The 19,832-nt window shown below is 43.8% G+C and overlaps 1 protein-coding gene across 2 annotated transcripts in view; it reads left to right on the top strand.

Moving 5' to 3' along the window:
• Window positions 1-769: 769 nt before the first annotated feature.
• FAM124A (family with sequence similarity 124 member A) overlaps window positions 770-19,832 on the top strand; it is a 55,945-nt gene continuing 36,882 nt past the window's right edge. Inside the window, exon 1 of one of the 2 annotated variants that reach the window (XM_027815902.2) lies at window positions 770-933. In XM_027815902.2, coding sequence (XP_027671703.1) covers window positions 887-933 — 47 coding nt within the window. In that variant the 5' untranslated portion in view covers window positions 770-886. Of the gene's footprint in view, window positions 934-10,708; window positions 10,836-19,832 lie in introns of those variants that run through there. The other variant, XM_055703194.1, reaches the window with a different exon arrangement.

Raw genomic sequence — 19,832 nt, 5'->3', positions numbered from 1 at the left:
ATTTTTCTTCTTCCTTTGACAGCCGTGGAATAAAATTTTTACAATTTTTTAGACTTTTTTTCCTCTTAAGTTTTTCTTAAGGGTTTTTGTGGTGCTTATTCCTATAACATTATCATGGAAATAGCTGAAAAGGAACTATTTATGAGATCAGTCCTGCAAACACAGAATACTGTCCATAATGCATATTCCGAAAATACTATGTAGATCCATAACATAGCCTGTAGTAACAGGCTGAAGTAAATAGTCCCAGAAATGTCAACATGCACACACACATAAGGGCATAAAGGATGTATATATTCAAAATGAAATTTAACCTTTTTACACAGTAGTGCCATTTGCTGAACAGATAAAAATAATGAAAAGCGTTGCCTTAGATTTAAGATTAACAGTGCATTTTCAGACAATAAACATAACTGTTTCACTGGTTTCATGCATTTCGATTTTGCCCAGAATCCGTATCTAAACCGTTGCAGGAAAGTCACACACTATTTCTTTGAGCATAAACAGCATTCCTCACTCGCAGAGAAGAACATGCTGATCAGCTTCCTTGAATAGCTACTTAAAGGGGAGATGATGAATTTATTCCCTGTTCTCTGTGGAGTGGCATTTTTTTACGCACTGACATGCTGTGATGAGCACTTTATGATGCATTGCTGACTGGCTCTAATACCACTTGATCCTTTATAAATTAAGAGGCAAGAGGCTGCAGCCTATCGTATAACTCCATTACTGGGATTTGGATTAAGAGTGCCTCGCACATGTTACTGTCTTTCCTTTAGCTGCTACACGTTAGGTGCCTTGAGAATAGCTTTTGGAAACCTTTTTCTCAAGTCATCCTTTTACCGCCCATCTGGGCTCTGAAAGGATCTATTTGCCAGTGAGCTGCATGGGCCCAAGTCTGGGGGGAAATCCAGCAACCAGCAGAGAAAAAGAGTAAGTTTAGAAAGAATTTTTTTCTATTTCATTTCCATCTGCATTGCAAAACCTGATCTTCACTACTAGTGTAAATGCTTTTATTTGCATAATTATTTCGAGGTTCACCCTTTAAAGATTTTACCTGTTATACTATGGCAGTGACTGTTTTCCCAAGAGGTCTGTTACAGTGGGTATAACAGCAGGTACAGTAACAGTTAGGCCTTTTCCTTTCATCTTCGAGACTTGGTGGGGGTGGGTTTTTACAGTTTGTATACAGCTCGCTTGCTCCTGCATCCTTCTGGGGTGCAGGACTTCCTGCTGCAGTGCACCCCTGCCACCCAGAGTCATGCAGCCTCTGTATGCTCACCAGATTGGCCATGTGGAATTTTATGGAAGGAGTAAAATTAATGGGGAAGAAGGAAATGAGCATTTAGACCTTCTCCTCCTCCCCTCTGCCACAAGAGAGAAGCCAAACTGGTACCATTATTCCAGCTGTGGCCCAAGGGAAACAAGGCAGAGGGCCACTGGGACTAGGCAGGGCTGTGCGGGCTCAGGTCAAGTCCTGTAGCAGGATGGAGATAAAATACATTTCAGCCTTATTGTCATAAACAGGACCTTCTTCTTCCTTCAGGCAGAATATTTAAATTCAGCTGGGCTTCCCTGCACCTGTAAGCAGCTGGGCTCTGGTTCGTGCATCAAATACACTGGAGCTAAGAGGTGCAATGAGCAAATTTTCCCCCATCAAATCAAACCGACATATTCAGAAAGGCTACAACCACCCATCTGTGTACAGGATGATACCTATAAATCACTAGAAGCCACCTCCAGCCAGTAGCACTGCCAGCCACAGCGTGGAGGTCTTGGCAGATTGACCAAGAAGTTTTGCAACATCACAAAACTCTGAGTGAGGCATATCAGAGCTCAAGACAACAATCATTAGATGCTCTGTCACCTGCACAGTGCAGCTTTCCAGGGGGAATGAAATCAGAGTGTAACTGCTGCCAAGACAGCTCTCCTGTTTCGTTAAGGTTTTTTCCCCATCACTAGCTAGGTGATGATACTGGAATGCCACTAAAATGTGTAGTATTCACAAAATCAGGCACATATTCTCCTAGCCAAACTGTTACCGCAACCAGAGCTGGTCTAAGCATACCTACGCTCTGATCCACTTCAAATACTCTTAGGATCCCTGGCCTTCTTAATTATCAAATTTGCATCATGAGATAAATCAGGGAAGTACCATTAGAAGTTTGCCCTGTCCTTACGCTTTTCTGAAACATCTGCTTTTGGCTACTGGATGAGACAGATACAGGGCTAGATGGATCTTGGATACAACCTAGTACAACTATTCTTATAAATAGTTGTCTCCAATAAAAGAAGACTGCAGAGCAGCCAGGGAATCCAGGAGGCACTGCTGTTCGAAGGGAAGGCACTCACACGCTCCAGTGATGGGCAGCCATCCAAAATGCTAAGGTAGATGGGTGGTAATAAACTCCGGAGATAAGCAGATGGCTCCCAAGCTACAGAATGAGTTTACAACAACAAGTACTAATGGTCTTAAGCTATTTTATGAACTTCTTGCAAAATGCCAGAGCCGGCTATTACATGTCTGAGCTTCTTAAACATCAAAGCTATTTTTTTAAAGTTGATTTATACAAGCCAAAAGAGGTTATGTAATTTTCAGTTAAAACTTGCAGACCACAGAAACAGTATCCAAATTTTTTTCCTAACAATCCTTCCTGGCTAATGGATTTTCGGGCCAAGTTTCTGCCCTTCATCCTTTTATGTAGCCCAGCGATAGTTCTGCAACTTTTTCAGTGCAGTATGAGAACAGCAGCTGAAGTTACATTGCATCTGGGCTGCTGCAGCACTGTCCCCTGCCCTGGAGAAGCCATGCGCTGCCAGCCATGCTGTTCTGTCCCACCCTGTTGTCTTGCTGCTGCCATTTGTGCAAGCAGAAGGTGAGTCTCTCCAGGAAAATAATTTGGTTGGAGACAAACCACTTCTTTCTTTTGCTGGGCTGGTTTTCAGTCAGACCAGCTCTTTCAAATTCTCCAGGCAGTGTGGAGATGAGGACATGGACATGCACGGTCAGGGACAGGAGAGGAGGTCAGGGTTTGCAGCCTCACTTTAGCCGAGTGTTTGCTGCTAAGGAGCTCTGCTGCTAGCAAAAGAATGAGACACCTTGGTTCTGCAGGTCATCGGATGATGCAGTTTGCAGGTTTAGTTGAGACCTTTAATTTGATCCATAAGCTCTCAGAAAGGGCCACCCTGGTACAGATGGATCAACCAGAAAACTGACATGCTTTACATTCTTTCAGTGATTTGCCTGCTGTGAGAGGACATTAAAGAACTGCCCGGCCCATACGTTGGGGTACAGTGTTTCTCCTCCTTTGAAGTCCCAGTGATGTTCTTCCTGTGGTTCCTGTATAAGGCTCTGCTTTCATTCCTTGCCAGTTTTTAATAGAAGTGCACATTTATATCAAGTACGATTTCTCTCGCACCTGCCTCTCCCCATGCTGATACCAGCACTGATGCCTCTGAAGCAAAACACTCTTGACTCACAATTCACTGGCAGTCATTCCCTCCTAGCATTCTCAGCACAGGTAGAGACATCGTACATACAAGGTTGCTCCCAACGTGACAGAAGGGATATTTTAACATTTGTCTCACCATATCAGTGAAAGGAGTAGTTGTAGCCTCAATCTAACGAGGGAGGGGGAAGGAAGGCTGTACAAAGCCACCGGACACAGGAGCCCCTACAGCGGCCAGAGTAAATGGGACTTTAACAACTCCCTCTACACCAGTAAATCTACTCTTGTTTACAGATCTCAGAAGTGGAAACAGAATCAAATATCTTCTAGCAAAAATTATTTAATTTTTATTTCTGTGATCTACTTCACTATGTTTACCATGGCTTAGATTATGCATAGAACAGGCATTCCTGCTGTTCGCTTGATAAAACAGTTGCTAAAATTCACAACTACTGGATGAAGAGGTTTAGTAAAACCATTTAAACCTAATAGGACTACCTGACTGTCAATCTTACGATTAAAAATTTATATCACAGGTAATTCAAAACTGGATTTTTTAAAATGTGGTAGAACAATTAAGAAATAGAATCTCCCTTGGAGATCCAACAGTGCTTTAAATGTAGCTGCTTTCCAGAGTAAAATGTTTTACTGTCACAACCAGCTGCAAAGGAGAAAAAAACCCCTGAAGACCATTTTCCCCTTCAGAAGAGTCTACATGTGAAAGCTGCTATAATATTTACTGCTGCTGCCACAGGGATTTAATCCTTCCTCTTTGAACGCCAGTGGGTACAGGACTGGTCCTTGAAAATAACGTTTCCTCTGCCTTGTAAAGCACACTATTTTATGAAAAACTTTATTTAATAGGGGTTGCCATGGTTACCAGCATAGGAGTGCTTTTGTGAATGCGATGATCGCTCACCGAGTATATGTGAATGGCTTAGGATGCTCACCAGAAGCCAGAACTGTCTCACTGACCTCGTAAAAGTGACACCAAGTCCATTGCCCGCTTTCCCGGTAAACTTTTCACACACGTGGCACCACATGACACCTGCTGGCACTCTTTTAAACGTGACAACTGAAACATTTCCCCTGTGCTTTAATGGATGTGTTCCAATACACTCTTAACATTTCCATCAAGGGAGAAATCAAGCAAACACTTGAGCATCACCTAACACACATTCTGTCTCAAGCCTTGCCTCCCCAACTCAGCAAGTCCACAGAAGAAGATTACATTCTCCATCCATCAGCCAGCAGAGATCAGAGTAGCCTCTGGCCAAGCAGGCCAAGAGTACCTGGAAATATGTGCACATTTGTAGGTCTATATTCAGCCACTGAGATCTTGAAAGCACCTCTCCAGTCCCAGATGGAGGCCCAGGTGGCCTTGTTTGGCTTGTGCTCATGCACTCTCTCTTACAGGACACCAAAGGAGATGTGCAGTGTAATACCAGTCGCTGGTGACCAGAAAAAGGGGAATTCACCTGCATGACCTCTACATCTCTTCAAACATCTGTGGCACGTAGCCCTTGTACACCAGGCTTTCTACATTCAGGGCTGTCCAAACTGGTGCTAAGCTCTTCTAGGTTTCCTCACACCAGTGAGGGCTGGGTCAAGGTTTGGAGCAAAGGCTCATCTCTTATACATTACCTAGGATGTCAGTACTTATCAGTCCACTCAGAGCCTGGAGGCTGACGCATTATTGCTTGGCACAGAGCCACTGCCCCAAGGTCCAAGCCTGGATTGCTGATCCTGGCACCTACAGGCAGCAAAGCCACTGATTACATCCACTGAAAAGGTCTGGCTGAACAGGATCATTTGCAATGTGAGGGCAAGATTAATTCCTTAAAGTCCATGATAGTCATCTCGGCTTCCCCTGAAAAAGACTTTCCACTGCCCAACTTAGTCAGTCCTCCAACCAGATGCTTGCACAGAGGTGGGGTGCAGCTCTGCTCCCCCTTGTACTCCCATTGAGCTCTGGGCTTCAGGATGATACAGAAAGGGACTCCAAATACTCAGCTTTTTATAGCAGTTGTTACTGAGTGCTAGAAGTTTTCAATAAAAAATTTAATATACTAGAATTCAAGTAAAAAAAAGAGCAATTTGCTTATAAAATACATATTTGCTGCATTGTACCATGAACTTTTGTAGGAGTGTGCGTGCTAGGGTTTTCAAATGAAACTTAAAAGAGTGGGACCTGGGAACCAAAATCCCTTAAACTCCACTGAAAACCCTGGCCTCAGTGCTTTGAAGAAACAGCTTTTTATTGCATAGTTGTATTTTACCTCAAAATTATAGAATTTTAGAAGGTTGGGTGTCTGGCTTGAGACCTACCACAAATGAAACTGACCTCACTGTAACCCTTAAGAATCCCAACAACCCGACAGTCTATGTGAGAAACTGCCACAAATATTTTGGCAACATTTACCAGTCTGAAAGTCAGCCTTTTAGGGCTGACCTAGCATGAAGACTGAACCACATGCCAAGCCGTAACTTTCCACCTCCTTCCAAAACTGCAATTGCCTCCATTGTTTTTAAATCTGCAATCCAGTGTCTTAAGTCCAGTAGTGAATGTTAATAGTCTTGACCTGCAGAGTGCTAATTTCCACCGGGACCACTAAAGGAGAAAACCTTTTCTATAAATGCCAGATCCTGTAAACTGAGAAGTTCATCACTGCAACACCTAGACTGGGATGGAAAGTGCCAGGAATAGGATCCAGAACCCCTTATTAGGGGCGAGATTCTGCCTTTAAAGTCAGGTAGCAGAGAATGGAGACAGCACAATTATAGTCCATTTTGAAAAGTTTTAATTGGGAACGACAAATCCCATCCTTAAGCATCTTTGTCACTTCTTCATCTACACTACTGAACCCTCTGCTAAGCTAGGTTCTTGGTCTGTCTCTCAAAAACTAGGAGGACTCTAATTTATAGTATAATGCCAGAAGGAACTGCAGTGGCATCTGTCCCCTTTTCTTTGGGAATTGCACAGAAAAAGGGAGAGATCCAAAATGCTGCAAGGAAAGAACAGAATCAAGTGCTTTTTTTCCCCAGCAGAGCACCCTTATCACCAGAATTTCAGTTACATGAAAAGGGACACATTTTTCTCCTCTCTCTCTACCTGACAGTGAAGTTCTGCCACTGTATAGAAAGAAAGATAGGGGAGAAGCTAGAAATATCCCATAAGTGATACCGGAATCGGTAGGACAGTCACATGGAGCAATGAACAAAAGAGCCACTTCTTTTCACTCACTTCTCTTTGGGCTGCAAATCCAGACGCACGCTCTTCCGCTTGCGTTCCATCCTCCCGGCTGGTGCAGGAAAGATGATATCCCAGCAGGCAGAACTCTGGGGGCAGAAAAGAGATTGAAATTTGAATCCAGGTGTGGATTCATTAGGGAAATTGATGCTTTTGCTTCCTCTTCTGTTTTAGTACACGTATGATCTGATGTACTTTATCTTTCAGCTTTCTACTCTGCCTTTCTTCAGCTCAAGGCTGCAGCTACCGCTCTCCTGCACCGTGTTCTCAGTTACTAGGACCATTATGTGAGGGATGAGGAGGAGGTTCTGCTGCCTGCATTTGCTTCTGTGAGGGCAGAGGTTGTAGCAGCTGGAGGCTGTAGTTAGGTGATGCCTCACTTTGCTGATACAAGCTAGAACAGTGAACCTTGTACAATCTGGACATACAGCACCAGGTACATTGAAAGTTTCCTTTGGAAGGTAGACACATTCTCTTTAGTCATTGTGTAGGATTTATCATGATAACAGATTTGAACAGAGCCATAAAAATTGGCTTTACATCCTCTTTTAAGTACCTTAAGTTCTAATTTAGATCTGGCCCTAGGCAACTAGAGGCAAGAGAAATTTCTGCAGAACTAGCATTAATTTCATGTCTTTGGTGTTTGGTTTTGACAAGAGTGCTTTACCTTTTTAGCATCTTTGAAGATGTCTCCTGATACTTTTGTATCTGAGTTTTTGTGACCACTCCTATTAAATGTTCTGTAATGAAAGGACTGAAATTTGAGGAAACTTAACCTAGGAATATTTTCACTATTATCCTCATCTTTAAACTGATATCACAGCCTCATAAGTACAAGAAAATAATTGAAACTTAACTTCTCTTTTCAATGAAACCTACAGAGGAGCCAATGTGAAGCACGGGTTACAGAGAAAACCTAAGTAAAGGCCAGGACTTAACACCTCATTCATTAAGATCTCTGAAATGCTTGGAATTTAATAAAGAGGAGTCTCCTTTCCACCATAATTATGTGAAAGACCATATTAAAACAGAGTTAAATGAGGCAAATAGATAAATAAGAGCCTAGAGTTTGTGGTAGCTTTACTTACTATCTTAATTATATATTTCCTTCAAATGTTTCTTTTTTCCCTCCCTCAGACAGATGGAATAAATTAATCTTAAATGCGGCATAAAATCTATTCCAGATCCTCTCATATGCCAGTGCTTAAACATAACTAACTAGAATAATAAAAGTCAGAGATGGAAAAGATCTATTAGCTGACCACCTAAAACTGTACGTACAGAAATGTATCAATTTAACTAAACCTATTTCTAAATAGTTAAGGAGGTTTGGTTACATCTTAAATCAGTTCAACAGTGGCTAGAGTCAATTTATTTCACTTTGAAATCACACTTAAAAGCAAATAGAAGTGACCTGCGTTTAAGCACAACTGCAGTAACTAAATAAATGCATGTGTGTAGACTAAGAATCAGAGAGACAGCAAGGTCTGGTAACACAGACTGCTGATACCTCCTCTGGGGGGCTCAGGGTCCTCCATGGCTGTGGCTGTCAATGGAGAATAAATATTTACCCAAAACAGAGGCCCAAGCTGGGAATAAGGACATACTGAATCATTGTCTCAGATTTGCCTCTCTCTAGCCTTGGGCAAATCTCTTAATGACACACCATGTCTGAAAGCACATTAATGCCTCTTACCTGAGGAAGACGATTCAAATATTAGCAGCAGAGAACCAGCTCATGCCACGGTTCCTTTCACAGCCAGGCTCAGCATTTTGGTTCCAGTCCTAAAAGAAATGGTATGCATTTCATTTTGTGAGTAAATGGTTTGGATGGCAGTTTACCAGTTACAAAGGATAGAAGAGTTTGTTTCTGTACGTTCTGAACTGCTGTGTAGGTGTCTGTATAGGACTGTTCCGTTCTATAGAGTACTTTTTATAGCATTTCATCTAAACTAGCTTTTAGTAATTTGCTGGGGGAAAGATGGAAGAAGGATTGGTATTAAAGGGGTTTATTCGATACCTAAAGCCTTAGATTTGTGAGAATGTCTATGTGAAATCTTCAACATAAACTGAAAAATCTGCTTTCAAAATGACACCCATGCAAACCTAGCTAGATATTCAAAACAGATTAAATACCAGCTTTCCTATCCAATGATTTTTTTTTCCCAATTCTTGATGAATAGTAAAGTCTGCAAATTTCTTCTGAAGATCATTGAAGACACACAGTGGACTGACCTGTGATGCTGAGCAGCTGCAGGACTGCATGCAAGCCCGGTGTCTTTCCATGGTAGAGCAGCAGGAATTCACTGGTTTCACAATAAGCATTTCTGTGTTTGGTGCCTGCTCGATGTTCCTACAGTATGCTAACGCCACCCTGACAGCTCCTCCCAAGGTGTTCTCTCCTTTCTTTTGATTTCACAGCAGTCCTGCCTACATCCAGCTTATTTTAGAGAACCAGAGCCATATACTATTGGAGACAACAGTGGCATGAGCTACACCCAGCATAAGCCTCTTAAACAACGTTAGATGTTACTATGAATTTGTGCTGCTATACACAGCTGTACTACTGTCTGGCAAGCATGGGTATCCTGAAATGAAGGACGTCAATGCCATGCAATGTAGACTACCTAAAAAAGTGTTGGTGGCAAGCTAAACCAGTTTAGCAGGTTTTATGCCAGTGTAAGATTGTCTTGTGCAGTATATTTTTATGGTTTTCTCTATTTTATGTCTCAAATGTTGAGATTTTCTCTATTTTTCTTCTTTCTTGTAAGGCACAGATAATGAAAGAAAATATTAAAAAAAACCAAACAAACAAACCACAACCTTTTTTTTTCACTTCTGATCACTTTCTACAAGTGGCCATCTCCTGCAGCTGGTAGAAACTTGGTAGTTGGTAGAGATTTTTGAAGAGAAAATTCCAATTCATCAAAGATCACATTTGCCATAAAATATTAATGGAAGAGGTTCCCCAGTTCTGTGGTAGATTTATTTTTTTAAATTGTCCCACAGTACCTAGATTGTAGGGAACAGAGAACACATTGCAGTTTTGTGCCTGAACCAGATCCAGAAGAGACAGAGAGCTGGTCTGCCAGCTCAGAGGCACAAGCTAACAACATATCAGTGCTGCCCTCTCCTCTTGTAACCCACCACAGCCTGAATGACCAAGTGGATAAAGGAAAGACTGACTTTTATCTTTTATTTTTTAGCAAAGTGAGATCTCGGTTCAGACTTACGTGAGCGAATATCTGCATTTATGTAGGCAATGGAGAGGTGTTCACCTCCAAATCCAAACCAGTCAGACACACCTGCCACGTGCAACGTACAGGAGCTAGCCCACAACTTTTCCCTGCACTCTCATCTTACTGAACACGACTGCCCCGCTACCAGTAGGTTTCCCTACATCAGCATTTCTTCACAGGCAGCATTCAAAATGCTCTTTTTGCATCACATCGGTTTTTGTCATCGTTACAGAAATTCTCAGGGGGCTGGGAAACCATACCCTACCCGCTTCTGTGTGCAGTTTCAAAATAATCGTGTTCGGTGTAATGAGCAAGTGCCAAGCAGCGCTAAGGGAGACCACAGGGCTGTAATAGCGGATACTCCAAAGCCAGGTGGAGAGTGAGGATGTCCCTCCAGCAGGCTCTCGTAACGTTCACTGGATATGGGGCACCGCACCTTCCAGCCCTTCTTCCTGCTGGAAACCCAAAAGTGATACACTGAAGGTGCTGAAGTAGTTTCTAAGACAGGAGCCCCCCACCACGGCGGCCCGCCGGCGAGCGCGGAGGAAAGGTGTCCCCTGCGGGCCGGGGGTAGCCGGAGGGGACCGGCGGCCCCTGCCCCTCCCAGCGGGCTGCCCCGGCGCGGGGCGGCGGGAGAGGGGAAGGGGGGCCCGGCGCCCGCCACGGTGGGGGGGGGGAGGCCGGGCGGGGGAGCGGCTCCGAGCCCCGGGCAGGCGGGCCGGGGCGGGCCGGGCGGCAGCCGCTGCCTGTCGCACACGGCGGAGCGGCAGCGGCAGAGGCAGGTCGCGGCAGCCGCCGCTCCCCCGCGGGAGGGCGGCCGTGGAGCCCCGCCGCCGCCATGGAGAAGCCGCCCGGCGGCGAGGACGACTGCGTGGACTCGGGAGCCGAGACGGGCGGGTGAGTGGCGGGGGGCCCTTACCGCCCCCCCGGGCCGCGCCGGCGCTGGGGGCGAAGCCGCCCCCGGGCCCCAGGGGCTGCACTTGTTGCCGGCGGCCGCCGCCGAGCGCGTCCCGGCAGCGGCGGGGCTGGGGCTGGGGCGGCTCCGTGCCCTGGGCAGAGCCTGCCTGCGGCTGCCGGCCCTGCACCCTGGGGAGCCCCCCGCTCGGCACCCCGCTCAGCGCCGGGTGCCCCTTCCCCCTCCCGCCGGGCTGGGGGCCCGGGCGGGCGCGAGCGGCGGCACCGCGCTCGGAGCGCCCCGCCGCCTTTACCTGCTCCTCCGGGCTGAGCGGGGGAAGGCTCCCCATCATCCTCCTCCGCCGTGCGGGGAGGAAGATACTAAGAGACCCTGGCCGGGGGCTGTAAGTTTGAGCTCCGAAGCACGTTGTGCTGCCTCAGCGGTGGGGCCCAGCGCGGGGCTGGACGGGCTGTAGACAGCATTAGTCAGGGCTTGGTGCCGCATCATCCCTGTATCCCAGGATAACTTGTGTCCAGGATGGTCTGGAAGCATGCCCAGCTACCTGTACTGTCCCTGTGGCAGTGACACCGGTGGACAGCATCAGGCAGGTGGAGCTGGCTCCTTGGACTGTCAGAGAGCCACCCGCAAAAGCAGGTTAGATTTTTAGGCACCCTGAAATGGGTCGCTGTTGGCACGGTGCTGGCAGGGCTGACCTGGGAAGTGCCATAAAGTTTGCTAGTAGTTGTCCAGCTTGTGTCATACCAAAGTCAAGGAGAATGACTTTATTTTCTGACTTCATAACCCCACTGCGAGGCATGGACTGTGTTCATTAGTTGAATGGATGACTTCTCTTCAGATCATGGAGCTGCAGGGATGATCCATGGGATCCCCCATTCAGCTCCCACCTTCAGCCCCTCTCTGCGGGAAAGAGAGTGAAGTGTTTTCCAGCCCAGCCTACACGTTGCTGCTGTGGCATCTTGTTGGGAACGACAGGGAGCCTTTGCTCCTTCTCTGGCTCCAGAAGGGCAAAAGGAGGTTGCCCACTCCTGTAAACACTCTTCTTTCCTAGGTCTTCATTCTCCTCCCTCCTGCTTTCCCAATTGTTTTCCTCCCAGCTCCTTGTCTGGTGTATCTCCTTTGGTCTCTAGTCTGACTGTGGCAAAATTGTAATGCTAATTCTTCTTTGCAAAGTGGTATCAGGGCCACAGCACCAAAACTGAAGTAGCATTATTAGAAATTTTAAAAGAGATGGAAATGGAATATGGTAGTCTTTTTCATGCATCCAGATATTAATTAAAATTACTTTTTTTATCTCTTCTGTGGTCTGAGAAGTTAAGGACATTTTCCATCACTTTGTATTGTGGGCACACCTAACGATTAAAGTTTGAAAATATTTGATGTGACATGAGCTTGAAGGAAAAAAATCCAGGCCTCCTTTCCAGATATTGGGAAAACAGGGTTTTAGTCTTCTTTGGGGAACGTAGATAAAAGGAAAACAAAATAACCAGTGGATTCACGACCGGTTCAAAGCTCAAAAACTCCTTGTCAAGTCACTCTTAATTTGCTGTGTTTATCTAGAATAGAAAAAGGGGTTTCCTTGGGAGGGACACTTGGAAGGATTTGACCCCAACTGGTGACATTAGCCTTTGGACCTCAGTGACCAGCATGACAGCTGCCTGTGTCCAGTGTCAATGAAGTGCCAAAGCTGATGATTTTATGAAGCATCTCTGTCCCAGACTTGACACTGGAGAGCGTAGGTTAGTGGGAGAGTCTGTCTGAGGAATCTGAACAATGACATATGGCAATTAATAACTACAGTGCTTTGCACCGAAGTTTATTTTGAAAAGCAATGGGTCTCTGCATTTCAATTATTATTTTTAGTTCTGTTTAGCAGCTATTTTAGTCTGATAAACACGTTGCGTATGTCTCTTTCACAATGTTTATATTTCAGCTTTCTCACCAAACCAACTGTTCACAGCACTTGCTTTTCCCTCTTACAAGAAGATCTGCTTTTTGCTTTGTCTTGTAGTCTCATCATAGCTAAACTGAGCTGTTTTCTCGATTCTCCGATTACTCAACAGTAAATAAAGAAGAAAAAAAAAGTAACTGTTTTGAAGTTCAACTGTCATCCTCTGAAAGCATGGAGACAACTGTAAGAGTAATTCAGTTACAGTTTTACACCAAGTGGTTCCTTTTCTGTTACACAGGGAGCAATAGTGGATAGTGACTGTGGTAAATCCAAGCGCTGCAAGCCTTTGACATCTTGATGATCGTATGTAATGATGTGTGAGCTCTTATATGGAGCCTGTACCGCTGAAGCTGCTTATAGCAGCTACCTAATCAAATACATACAGTACTCGATGGGGCATATGTTCCTTAAGGTTTTGCTGCAGCTTCCAGCTACAAAAGCAGGCAAAATTCTGTGCTACAGGCAAGATCAGTTACAGTTTGAAGACTTAATTTTCCTAATCTGTTGGAAAATATGTTACTCTCTCTGTATTTGCCTCAGTAAATAGGGTTGGCAAAGAGGCTGCTAAACAAAAACAGTGTATTTCAAGCTCCTGAATCCAATCAGAATGGATTGAGCTGGTGTTGTCAAGTTCCTAAATAAAGGGAGCAGAACATATAAGCCAATTAATTTATACTATTTATTAATGAGATTTGAAATAGTTTGACCATCCTTGGTCTGAGAGACTTTCCCTGTACAAATTGTATCTTCTCAGGAAACGTATTTTTGGGCTTATCAGTAAATAAAAAACTTATTTCATCTGCTGCTGAAACCTTTTAGCCCAGAAGTATGGGAGACAGAGAGCTTTCTCTGGTAATAATTTTAGTAGTGGATTTGTGCTATAAAACCTGAGATTTTAGGAAGAAGAAAATGATCTTTCTTTGGTCTTTGATAAGAAAGCAAACAGAGGGAAAAACAAGAGGTGGAAAGATATTGAAGGGAGGACAAATAGGTATGTTTAAAGAACTGTAGACAAATTGTAAAGAAAGCAAAAAAATACAGAATTTAATACTAAGTTACTTAAAATGAGTTGTAGAAATGTTCATTTTCAAGTTTTATTGGTTTTACAAGCCATGCAAATGCTTGCTATTTCACTATCCTTACTCTGAATAGCAAAGCAAAGATTTTTGGGGCTAAAACACCCAAAAAGACAAACTAAGACAATTTTAGAAGTTTTTAGGCATTTAATTTTTAAGCAATGAGACAGATTATTGCTGCCACTGATGTTAAGGGCAAAGCATCAGCTGAATTCATTGTATTCAGGACTGATATCCCAAGTGACGCATGACAAATGTGGAAAACAGGTAGTTTCTCAGACCTAAAGTCTTGAATTTTTTATTCCTAAACTTTTTTTTGATCATTGTAGCTGTGTTCAAGGATTACTGCTATGCTGTCTCCTATCTATCAAGCATATATGCCTTAACTGAGCATAACACTTCAGTGAGACAGCTGGCATTAGTGAATATTTCAATATATGTGACAACTCCCAGCAGAACTTCACTTGTTCCCTTAGACAGCTGTAAGAGCCCACGTCTTCAAGGGTTCACACCTTCATCGTTAGCTTACTAATAGCACCAAAGTTTGCCTAAACCCTTAGTTTTCTCCTTCCTCACTTAAAAGTCATGTAAAGTTTTGAAGAGTTATAACTTTTAACTTCAATTATTTGAATTTGCAAATTTTCCACTTATATATTTCAAATAATTTATTAGTATTTTAAGAGAAAGTGGGGAGACATTATCAAACTACAAGGGGGTTTTTTTCCATATAAGTTTAAAATCTAAATATTGATGATGTAAACTGAATTAATTAGTAGTTAATTGCTGAGTGTTTGATGAATTTTAGGTAGAAGGAAAATTATAGTGTTTCTTTGGTAGCAGGCGACTGTGAAGGAACAGTTCAACGATATATAGAGAAATCCATTGTAAAACAGAAAAAGAAAAGATATTTGAAGCTTAGGACACTGTACCATACAGCAGCTATTTTTACCGTACTTTTAGAAAAATCCATTACTGTCTTGTTTGTTATTATTCAGGGGGGTTGTTTCCCCCTTTACATTTTCTCTGGTGATGCTGTCCCTCAAATTAATTTTTCAGAAGTTATGTTAATTTTTTGACTGTGCTATACTTGTTTGTTGGTTTTCCTTGTGGCTCTCACTAGCTGCATGTGTGATCCTGGCCAAAACACAAATTATTTGAGCCTCTGTTAAGTAATCTGTTAAGCAGATAAAACCCCCCTTTCTCTACTTGCTGCAGTTCTGTAAAATGTGTGAGATTCCTAAGCAGAAAATACAGTTGTTAACAAGAGACAAGGCAGCCCATAAAAAAGACGGTGTACCCCACTTAAAGGTAAAAGTTTTAGGAATATCATAATTCATGTGTGTCCTCGGTCGGATGGGTTGCCTAAATTATCGAATGAATAGCTAAATGGTTTGTTGTGGTGAGAAGTTGCTTTCATGTCACACGTTTCTGGCTTAAAGGGATTCAACACTTATGACTGTGTCATTTGTATGGTTGTTCTTCAATATGACATGTCAGCCTCTTGTCACATATTTCATCGATCTATGAGAAACTCTCAGAAATACATATCACTCACTGCTGCTGAAACCTATTTTAAGGCCTATTTTTACCTTGGGGGTTCTTTTTTTTTTTTTTTTTTTCTGGGACTTTCACTTCCTATATATCCATCATTCCAGATGTGTCAAGGTAGAGAGCTTGTCTCTGATTTGACATTCAGATAACATAAAGTTGAGCTATTTGTCACCAACTGGGGTTGAGGCACCATTTGTAACCAGATTTACTTGGTGTTTGTTGTTGAACTTCAGGGTTTGGTGGAACTTCAGGGTAGGCAGGCCTGCCGGCACATGGCACTGGGACTAGGCACTGAAAGCAAGATTGAAACATTCCAGTGGCCAGGAGGTCTGTGCTGACACCTGTGACAACTAGGTCCCAGCAGGCAGTGAGGGTCACCTCAGCTAACTGTGTGAAGGTTAGACGTTTGGTATAAATTAGCTTCTCCTGTTGTTAGTTGAGAGCGCCATGCCCTCAGGAGGGTGATTAACTCGCTGGCTTTGGATGGGTAGGTACATGCCACCTGAGTCCTGATGCATCCCTCCGGGGAGTGCTTTGAGAGTGAGTAGTGAGCGGGATGTGCAGGCAGGTGTGCTCACTACAGCCCTGTGGTCCTGCTTGAACAGGTGCTTTTTGGAAGATTACAAACAACCTTTCATCCTTATACAAGAATGATGATGGTGATATCTCTCCCATGGGGCCTCAAACACTACTGTTGGCAATAAGGTCCTGAGTGTAGTAGTTATCAAGGTGCGTGATGGGGATCCATCATCTGACTCCATTGCTCCACTAGAAATCCAGAGCAAGGCATTTTGAGACAAGTGGCACTGAGTTATTCCGCTGCAGTCATCTTGACTACACAAATAGAAGTACCGTGAAGGTAATGGTTTTGCATTAGACTGATATTAGTGAAACAGACTGTAACCTGACTCACGGGGTCTGGTGAGAAGAAACCCAGGAAAGAGCTACAAAGCTAAATCTTCTGACTCGCCCATTGTGCTTACGCTGCTATAAAATCCTTCTGTGTGCCCTGTGGAGTGCTTTCTAGGGGAGAGAAGGCAAAGAAGCTGTTAAATACAGTTCTTAATACAAAACAATGAAATCTGAAACAACACTGGGTAGAGAAGGCAGGGGAAAAGTGAATCCAGCAGGTGCCATTCTGGCAGTCTTACACAACAGAAGGATGCAGACAGCAGAAGAGCTAGTAAACTTTACACGATTTCATTTTTTGGGGTGGGGGCAGGGTCCTGGCAATGGAGACCTTGGGCATATCGTGGTGTAGTATTGTGTTAGACTAACTTGAGAGATGTGTGTTCATTTTACACAGCAGACTGCCTTGTGGAGGTGCTGTCTGGCTAAGAAACCCTAGTTACAGCCATGCCAGTGCATTAAACAGCATATGGGGGTGTCCCTGAGCACTGTTGTCCATATTGTTGAATACTTAAATGGCTGATGGCATCAGTTTGGGTGGGGCCATCTAGCTGTTTGCCATGTGGTTCTTGGGTGTGTTTTACCGTGGGCCAGGGGACTTGTTTTACCACATTACTGTGGCCCAGGGACCGTTCCCAGTAGACCACTTGCCAGCGTGTTTTGGAATGCAAGATGTTTTAATGGTACAGGTGCAGACTGTTTCATGGCAGTTGGCCTTGCTCCCAGACAGTTCTCTTTAGCGTATTTGTTTATTACTGTAGAAATCACTGCTGTAGCTATGTTATCGTGATGCTGTGCCATGGCTGATCAGCGTGCCAAAGTAACCCAAGCACAGTGCGACGCTGGTGTAGCTACATTGGTTGTGTGATTCAGAGATGTAACGTAGCTTACCCAAAGAAACAGGTTTAGTGTCCTTACATACTGTATTCAGTAACTGCAAGTCGCACTAGCAGCTACTTACTGGTATTCCGTGGGCTATTTCCCTGTCCTGGGTATTTTGAGGCTCTGCATTACCCATCAGCAATGAGTATAGCGCATGCTGATCTCAGAGGATTGCTCAGGATCTTTTGTGCTTCTGATGGTCTTATGATGTCTGGTAACACACCGTCTTGATTCTTCAACAGTGCTAATGGGAATCGAGGTCCCACATTTATCTCAAGCTTCTACATTCCTATTTTAATGTCTCTTGACATCTTCACAGCTTCTCTTTGCTGGTGGGCTGACCATTGAGCACAAATTCTTTGCAGACTGGTGTGCCTTTTGACTGAGCAATGAGCCTTCCTTTTCAGTACCTCCAACTGCTTCAGTACCCTTTTTGATCATTTTTTTCTTCATTATGTGCCTATAAAGGGAACAGTCCTCCATTTGTTCAGTTTCTGTCCTGAATGTCTCTTTCCTTTTATCTATAATATAATATCTATCAGAGGAAATAGCTTGCTGCAAGACCATGTAATTGGTCTGGAAACTCTAAGCCCCAGTATGGCCTCAGTCTGTCACCATTAAAGCCCATGAGTGCTTTACTCTTGAGTTATCCTAATGGGGAAAACCTCTTCCAAGGGAACTGATAACAGCTGATACTCGGGGATGTTGAAAACAGGGATGGAAAGCATGGGAAGGAATAAAGTTGCTTGATGTCCAGAGAATCTACAGGAGATGTTTATTTCGGTACTTATTTTTTCTAATGCATGATCTTGTCAAAGGGAATATTCGTTGTATATACTAGTCTAAAAAGCTTAGAAGACTTACAGAAACTTCAGAATTTAGTATCCTAAATAGCTGACTACAAGGAAAAAAATATATATTTTATAAACCACTTACCAGAGCGTGTCATGAATCTGAATCTTTTGCGCTAATGTTTTGAAAATGTTAAGGATTTTCCTAACACTGTTGTTTTTGTTCTTAAGGACTAGATTCAAGACAAAGAAATTCTAAGAAAGAAAGTAGTCAGAGGGAGGACAAAAGGTGTTTTAGGTTGGCCCTCAGAGCACGTAGAGAGACTCATATTCATCCCATTTAGTTTGAGGCATGTAGCCGAGAGTCCTGCATTAGGAATGTGGTTTCTGTAGGCTGCATCTCTAGACAACAGCTAGAGAGAGGCCCACTTCAGACCTCAGGGGTTTTTTTCATTATAGAGGGAGCTTAGGGAGGGTACAGTCCTCAATTCGGCATCTGAGGTTGACATAAGCCTTTGAGTTTAATTATCCTTTTTTTAATTCTGTGTATGCCAGTTGTGCAACAAACATGAATTAAATATTAGCTTGAACCATATTAGAATTACAAAAAAAACCCCAATACAATTCTAAAGCCTATTAAAATGTGTCTGTGCAATTAGTCTCCAAGCACTCTGTCGTCTCCTCCTTTCTCACTCCCTATCTTTTTATTTTTCCTCTTGTCTCATTTTTCATGTCCTGCCTGTACATAGACTGCCACTTCCTCAGTTCAGGACTCATTAATTCTCCATGTCCTATAATGTGCCTGCAGCACTTTGGGATAATAAAATAACAGTGTGAAGTAATAGAAAGCTGCCTCTACTTGCAGTAAGCAAAAGGCAAAATGTTGTCTCGCTTCCATCCGAAACACAAGCAGTGCAGATTCATATTGAATTAGCCACCAGCTGCCGAAGACAGATACACTGAAGGACAGCCCCAGGCTGTTTTCAAACAGAAGTGCAGCCTAAATGAGTCCTTGCCTGGGATGCTTGGAGGCAGCTGGATGTATATTGCTTGCCTCTGGGCTTGTGAAGAGTGACATGATACACAGTTTTCACACCCTTCCAAATATACATGGTGCCAAATGATAGCGGCATGATCTGCTGGTGAAAATGCCATGCAGCTTTATGGCCTGCACAGCACTACTTAGCCAGCCCCTGGGGTCGCTTCCCCTTGGTCCCTGCCCAGAGGTGGGCCAGCAGTGTGTATGTGGCCCAGCAGTAGGAAGGAGGAGGTGTCCTTCTCAGCTCATGTCATCACTGCCTTTACCATTCCCAGCTACACAAGGGTCCTGGGGGAGGTTGGTTGAGGGACAGCAATTTATTCATGGAGGAAGTGCTATGTAGTGTAGAGGAATTCTAGAGGACTGTATGAAAAATTTATTTGTAAAAGGTTGTAATGTTTGTTAAAAACATAAGAAAAAAAGTGGGGGCGGGGAAGTGCAGTGGAATGAAGCTGTGTTAATTACCATTGATAATATACAACTGTGGGTTGGCCAATGTAGATAAGGTGCAGCTGTGGCTGGTGAAGTAGTTGAGAGCCAAGGAAGAGAGAGTAGCTGAGGAAGAAGCAGAGAGAACACGTGCCCTGGATGAGGTGAGACAAGGAGAAGGCAGCAGAGGGACTGGCATGAAGAGTATGTTGGTATGAGATGGTAAAGCCCTTGTTGCAGCTTCATGGTTTTGAGAGTGCTGTGACAATGTAGCAGGTACATATGAGGTGACTGAGGGGGGGTTACTAATGACCTGATCCTGTGGTCTCTGCCATGTGTGATAAAGATATGCC

This window comes from Falco cherrug, chromosome 2, assembly GCF_023634085.1.
Source record: "Falco cherrug isolate bFalChe1 chromosome 2, bFalChe1.pri, whole genome shotgun sequence".
NCBI lineage: Eukaryota > Metazoa > Chordata > Aves > Falconiformes > Falconidae > Falco > Falco cherrug.
The sequence above is the reverse complement of the archived record's forward strand: the minus strand, read 5'-3'. Positions and strand labels throughout refer to the sequence as shown.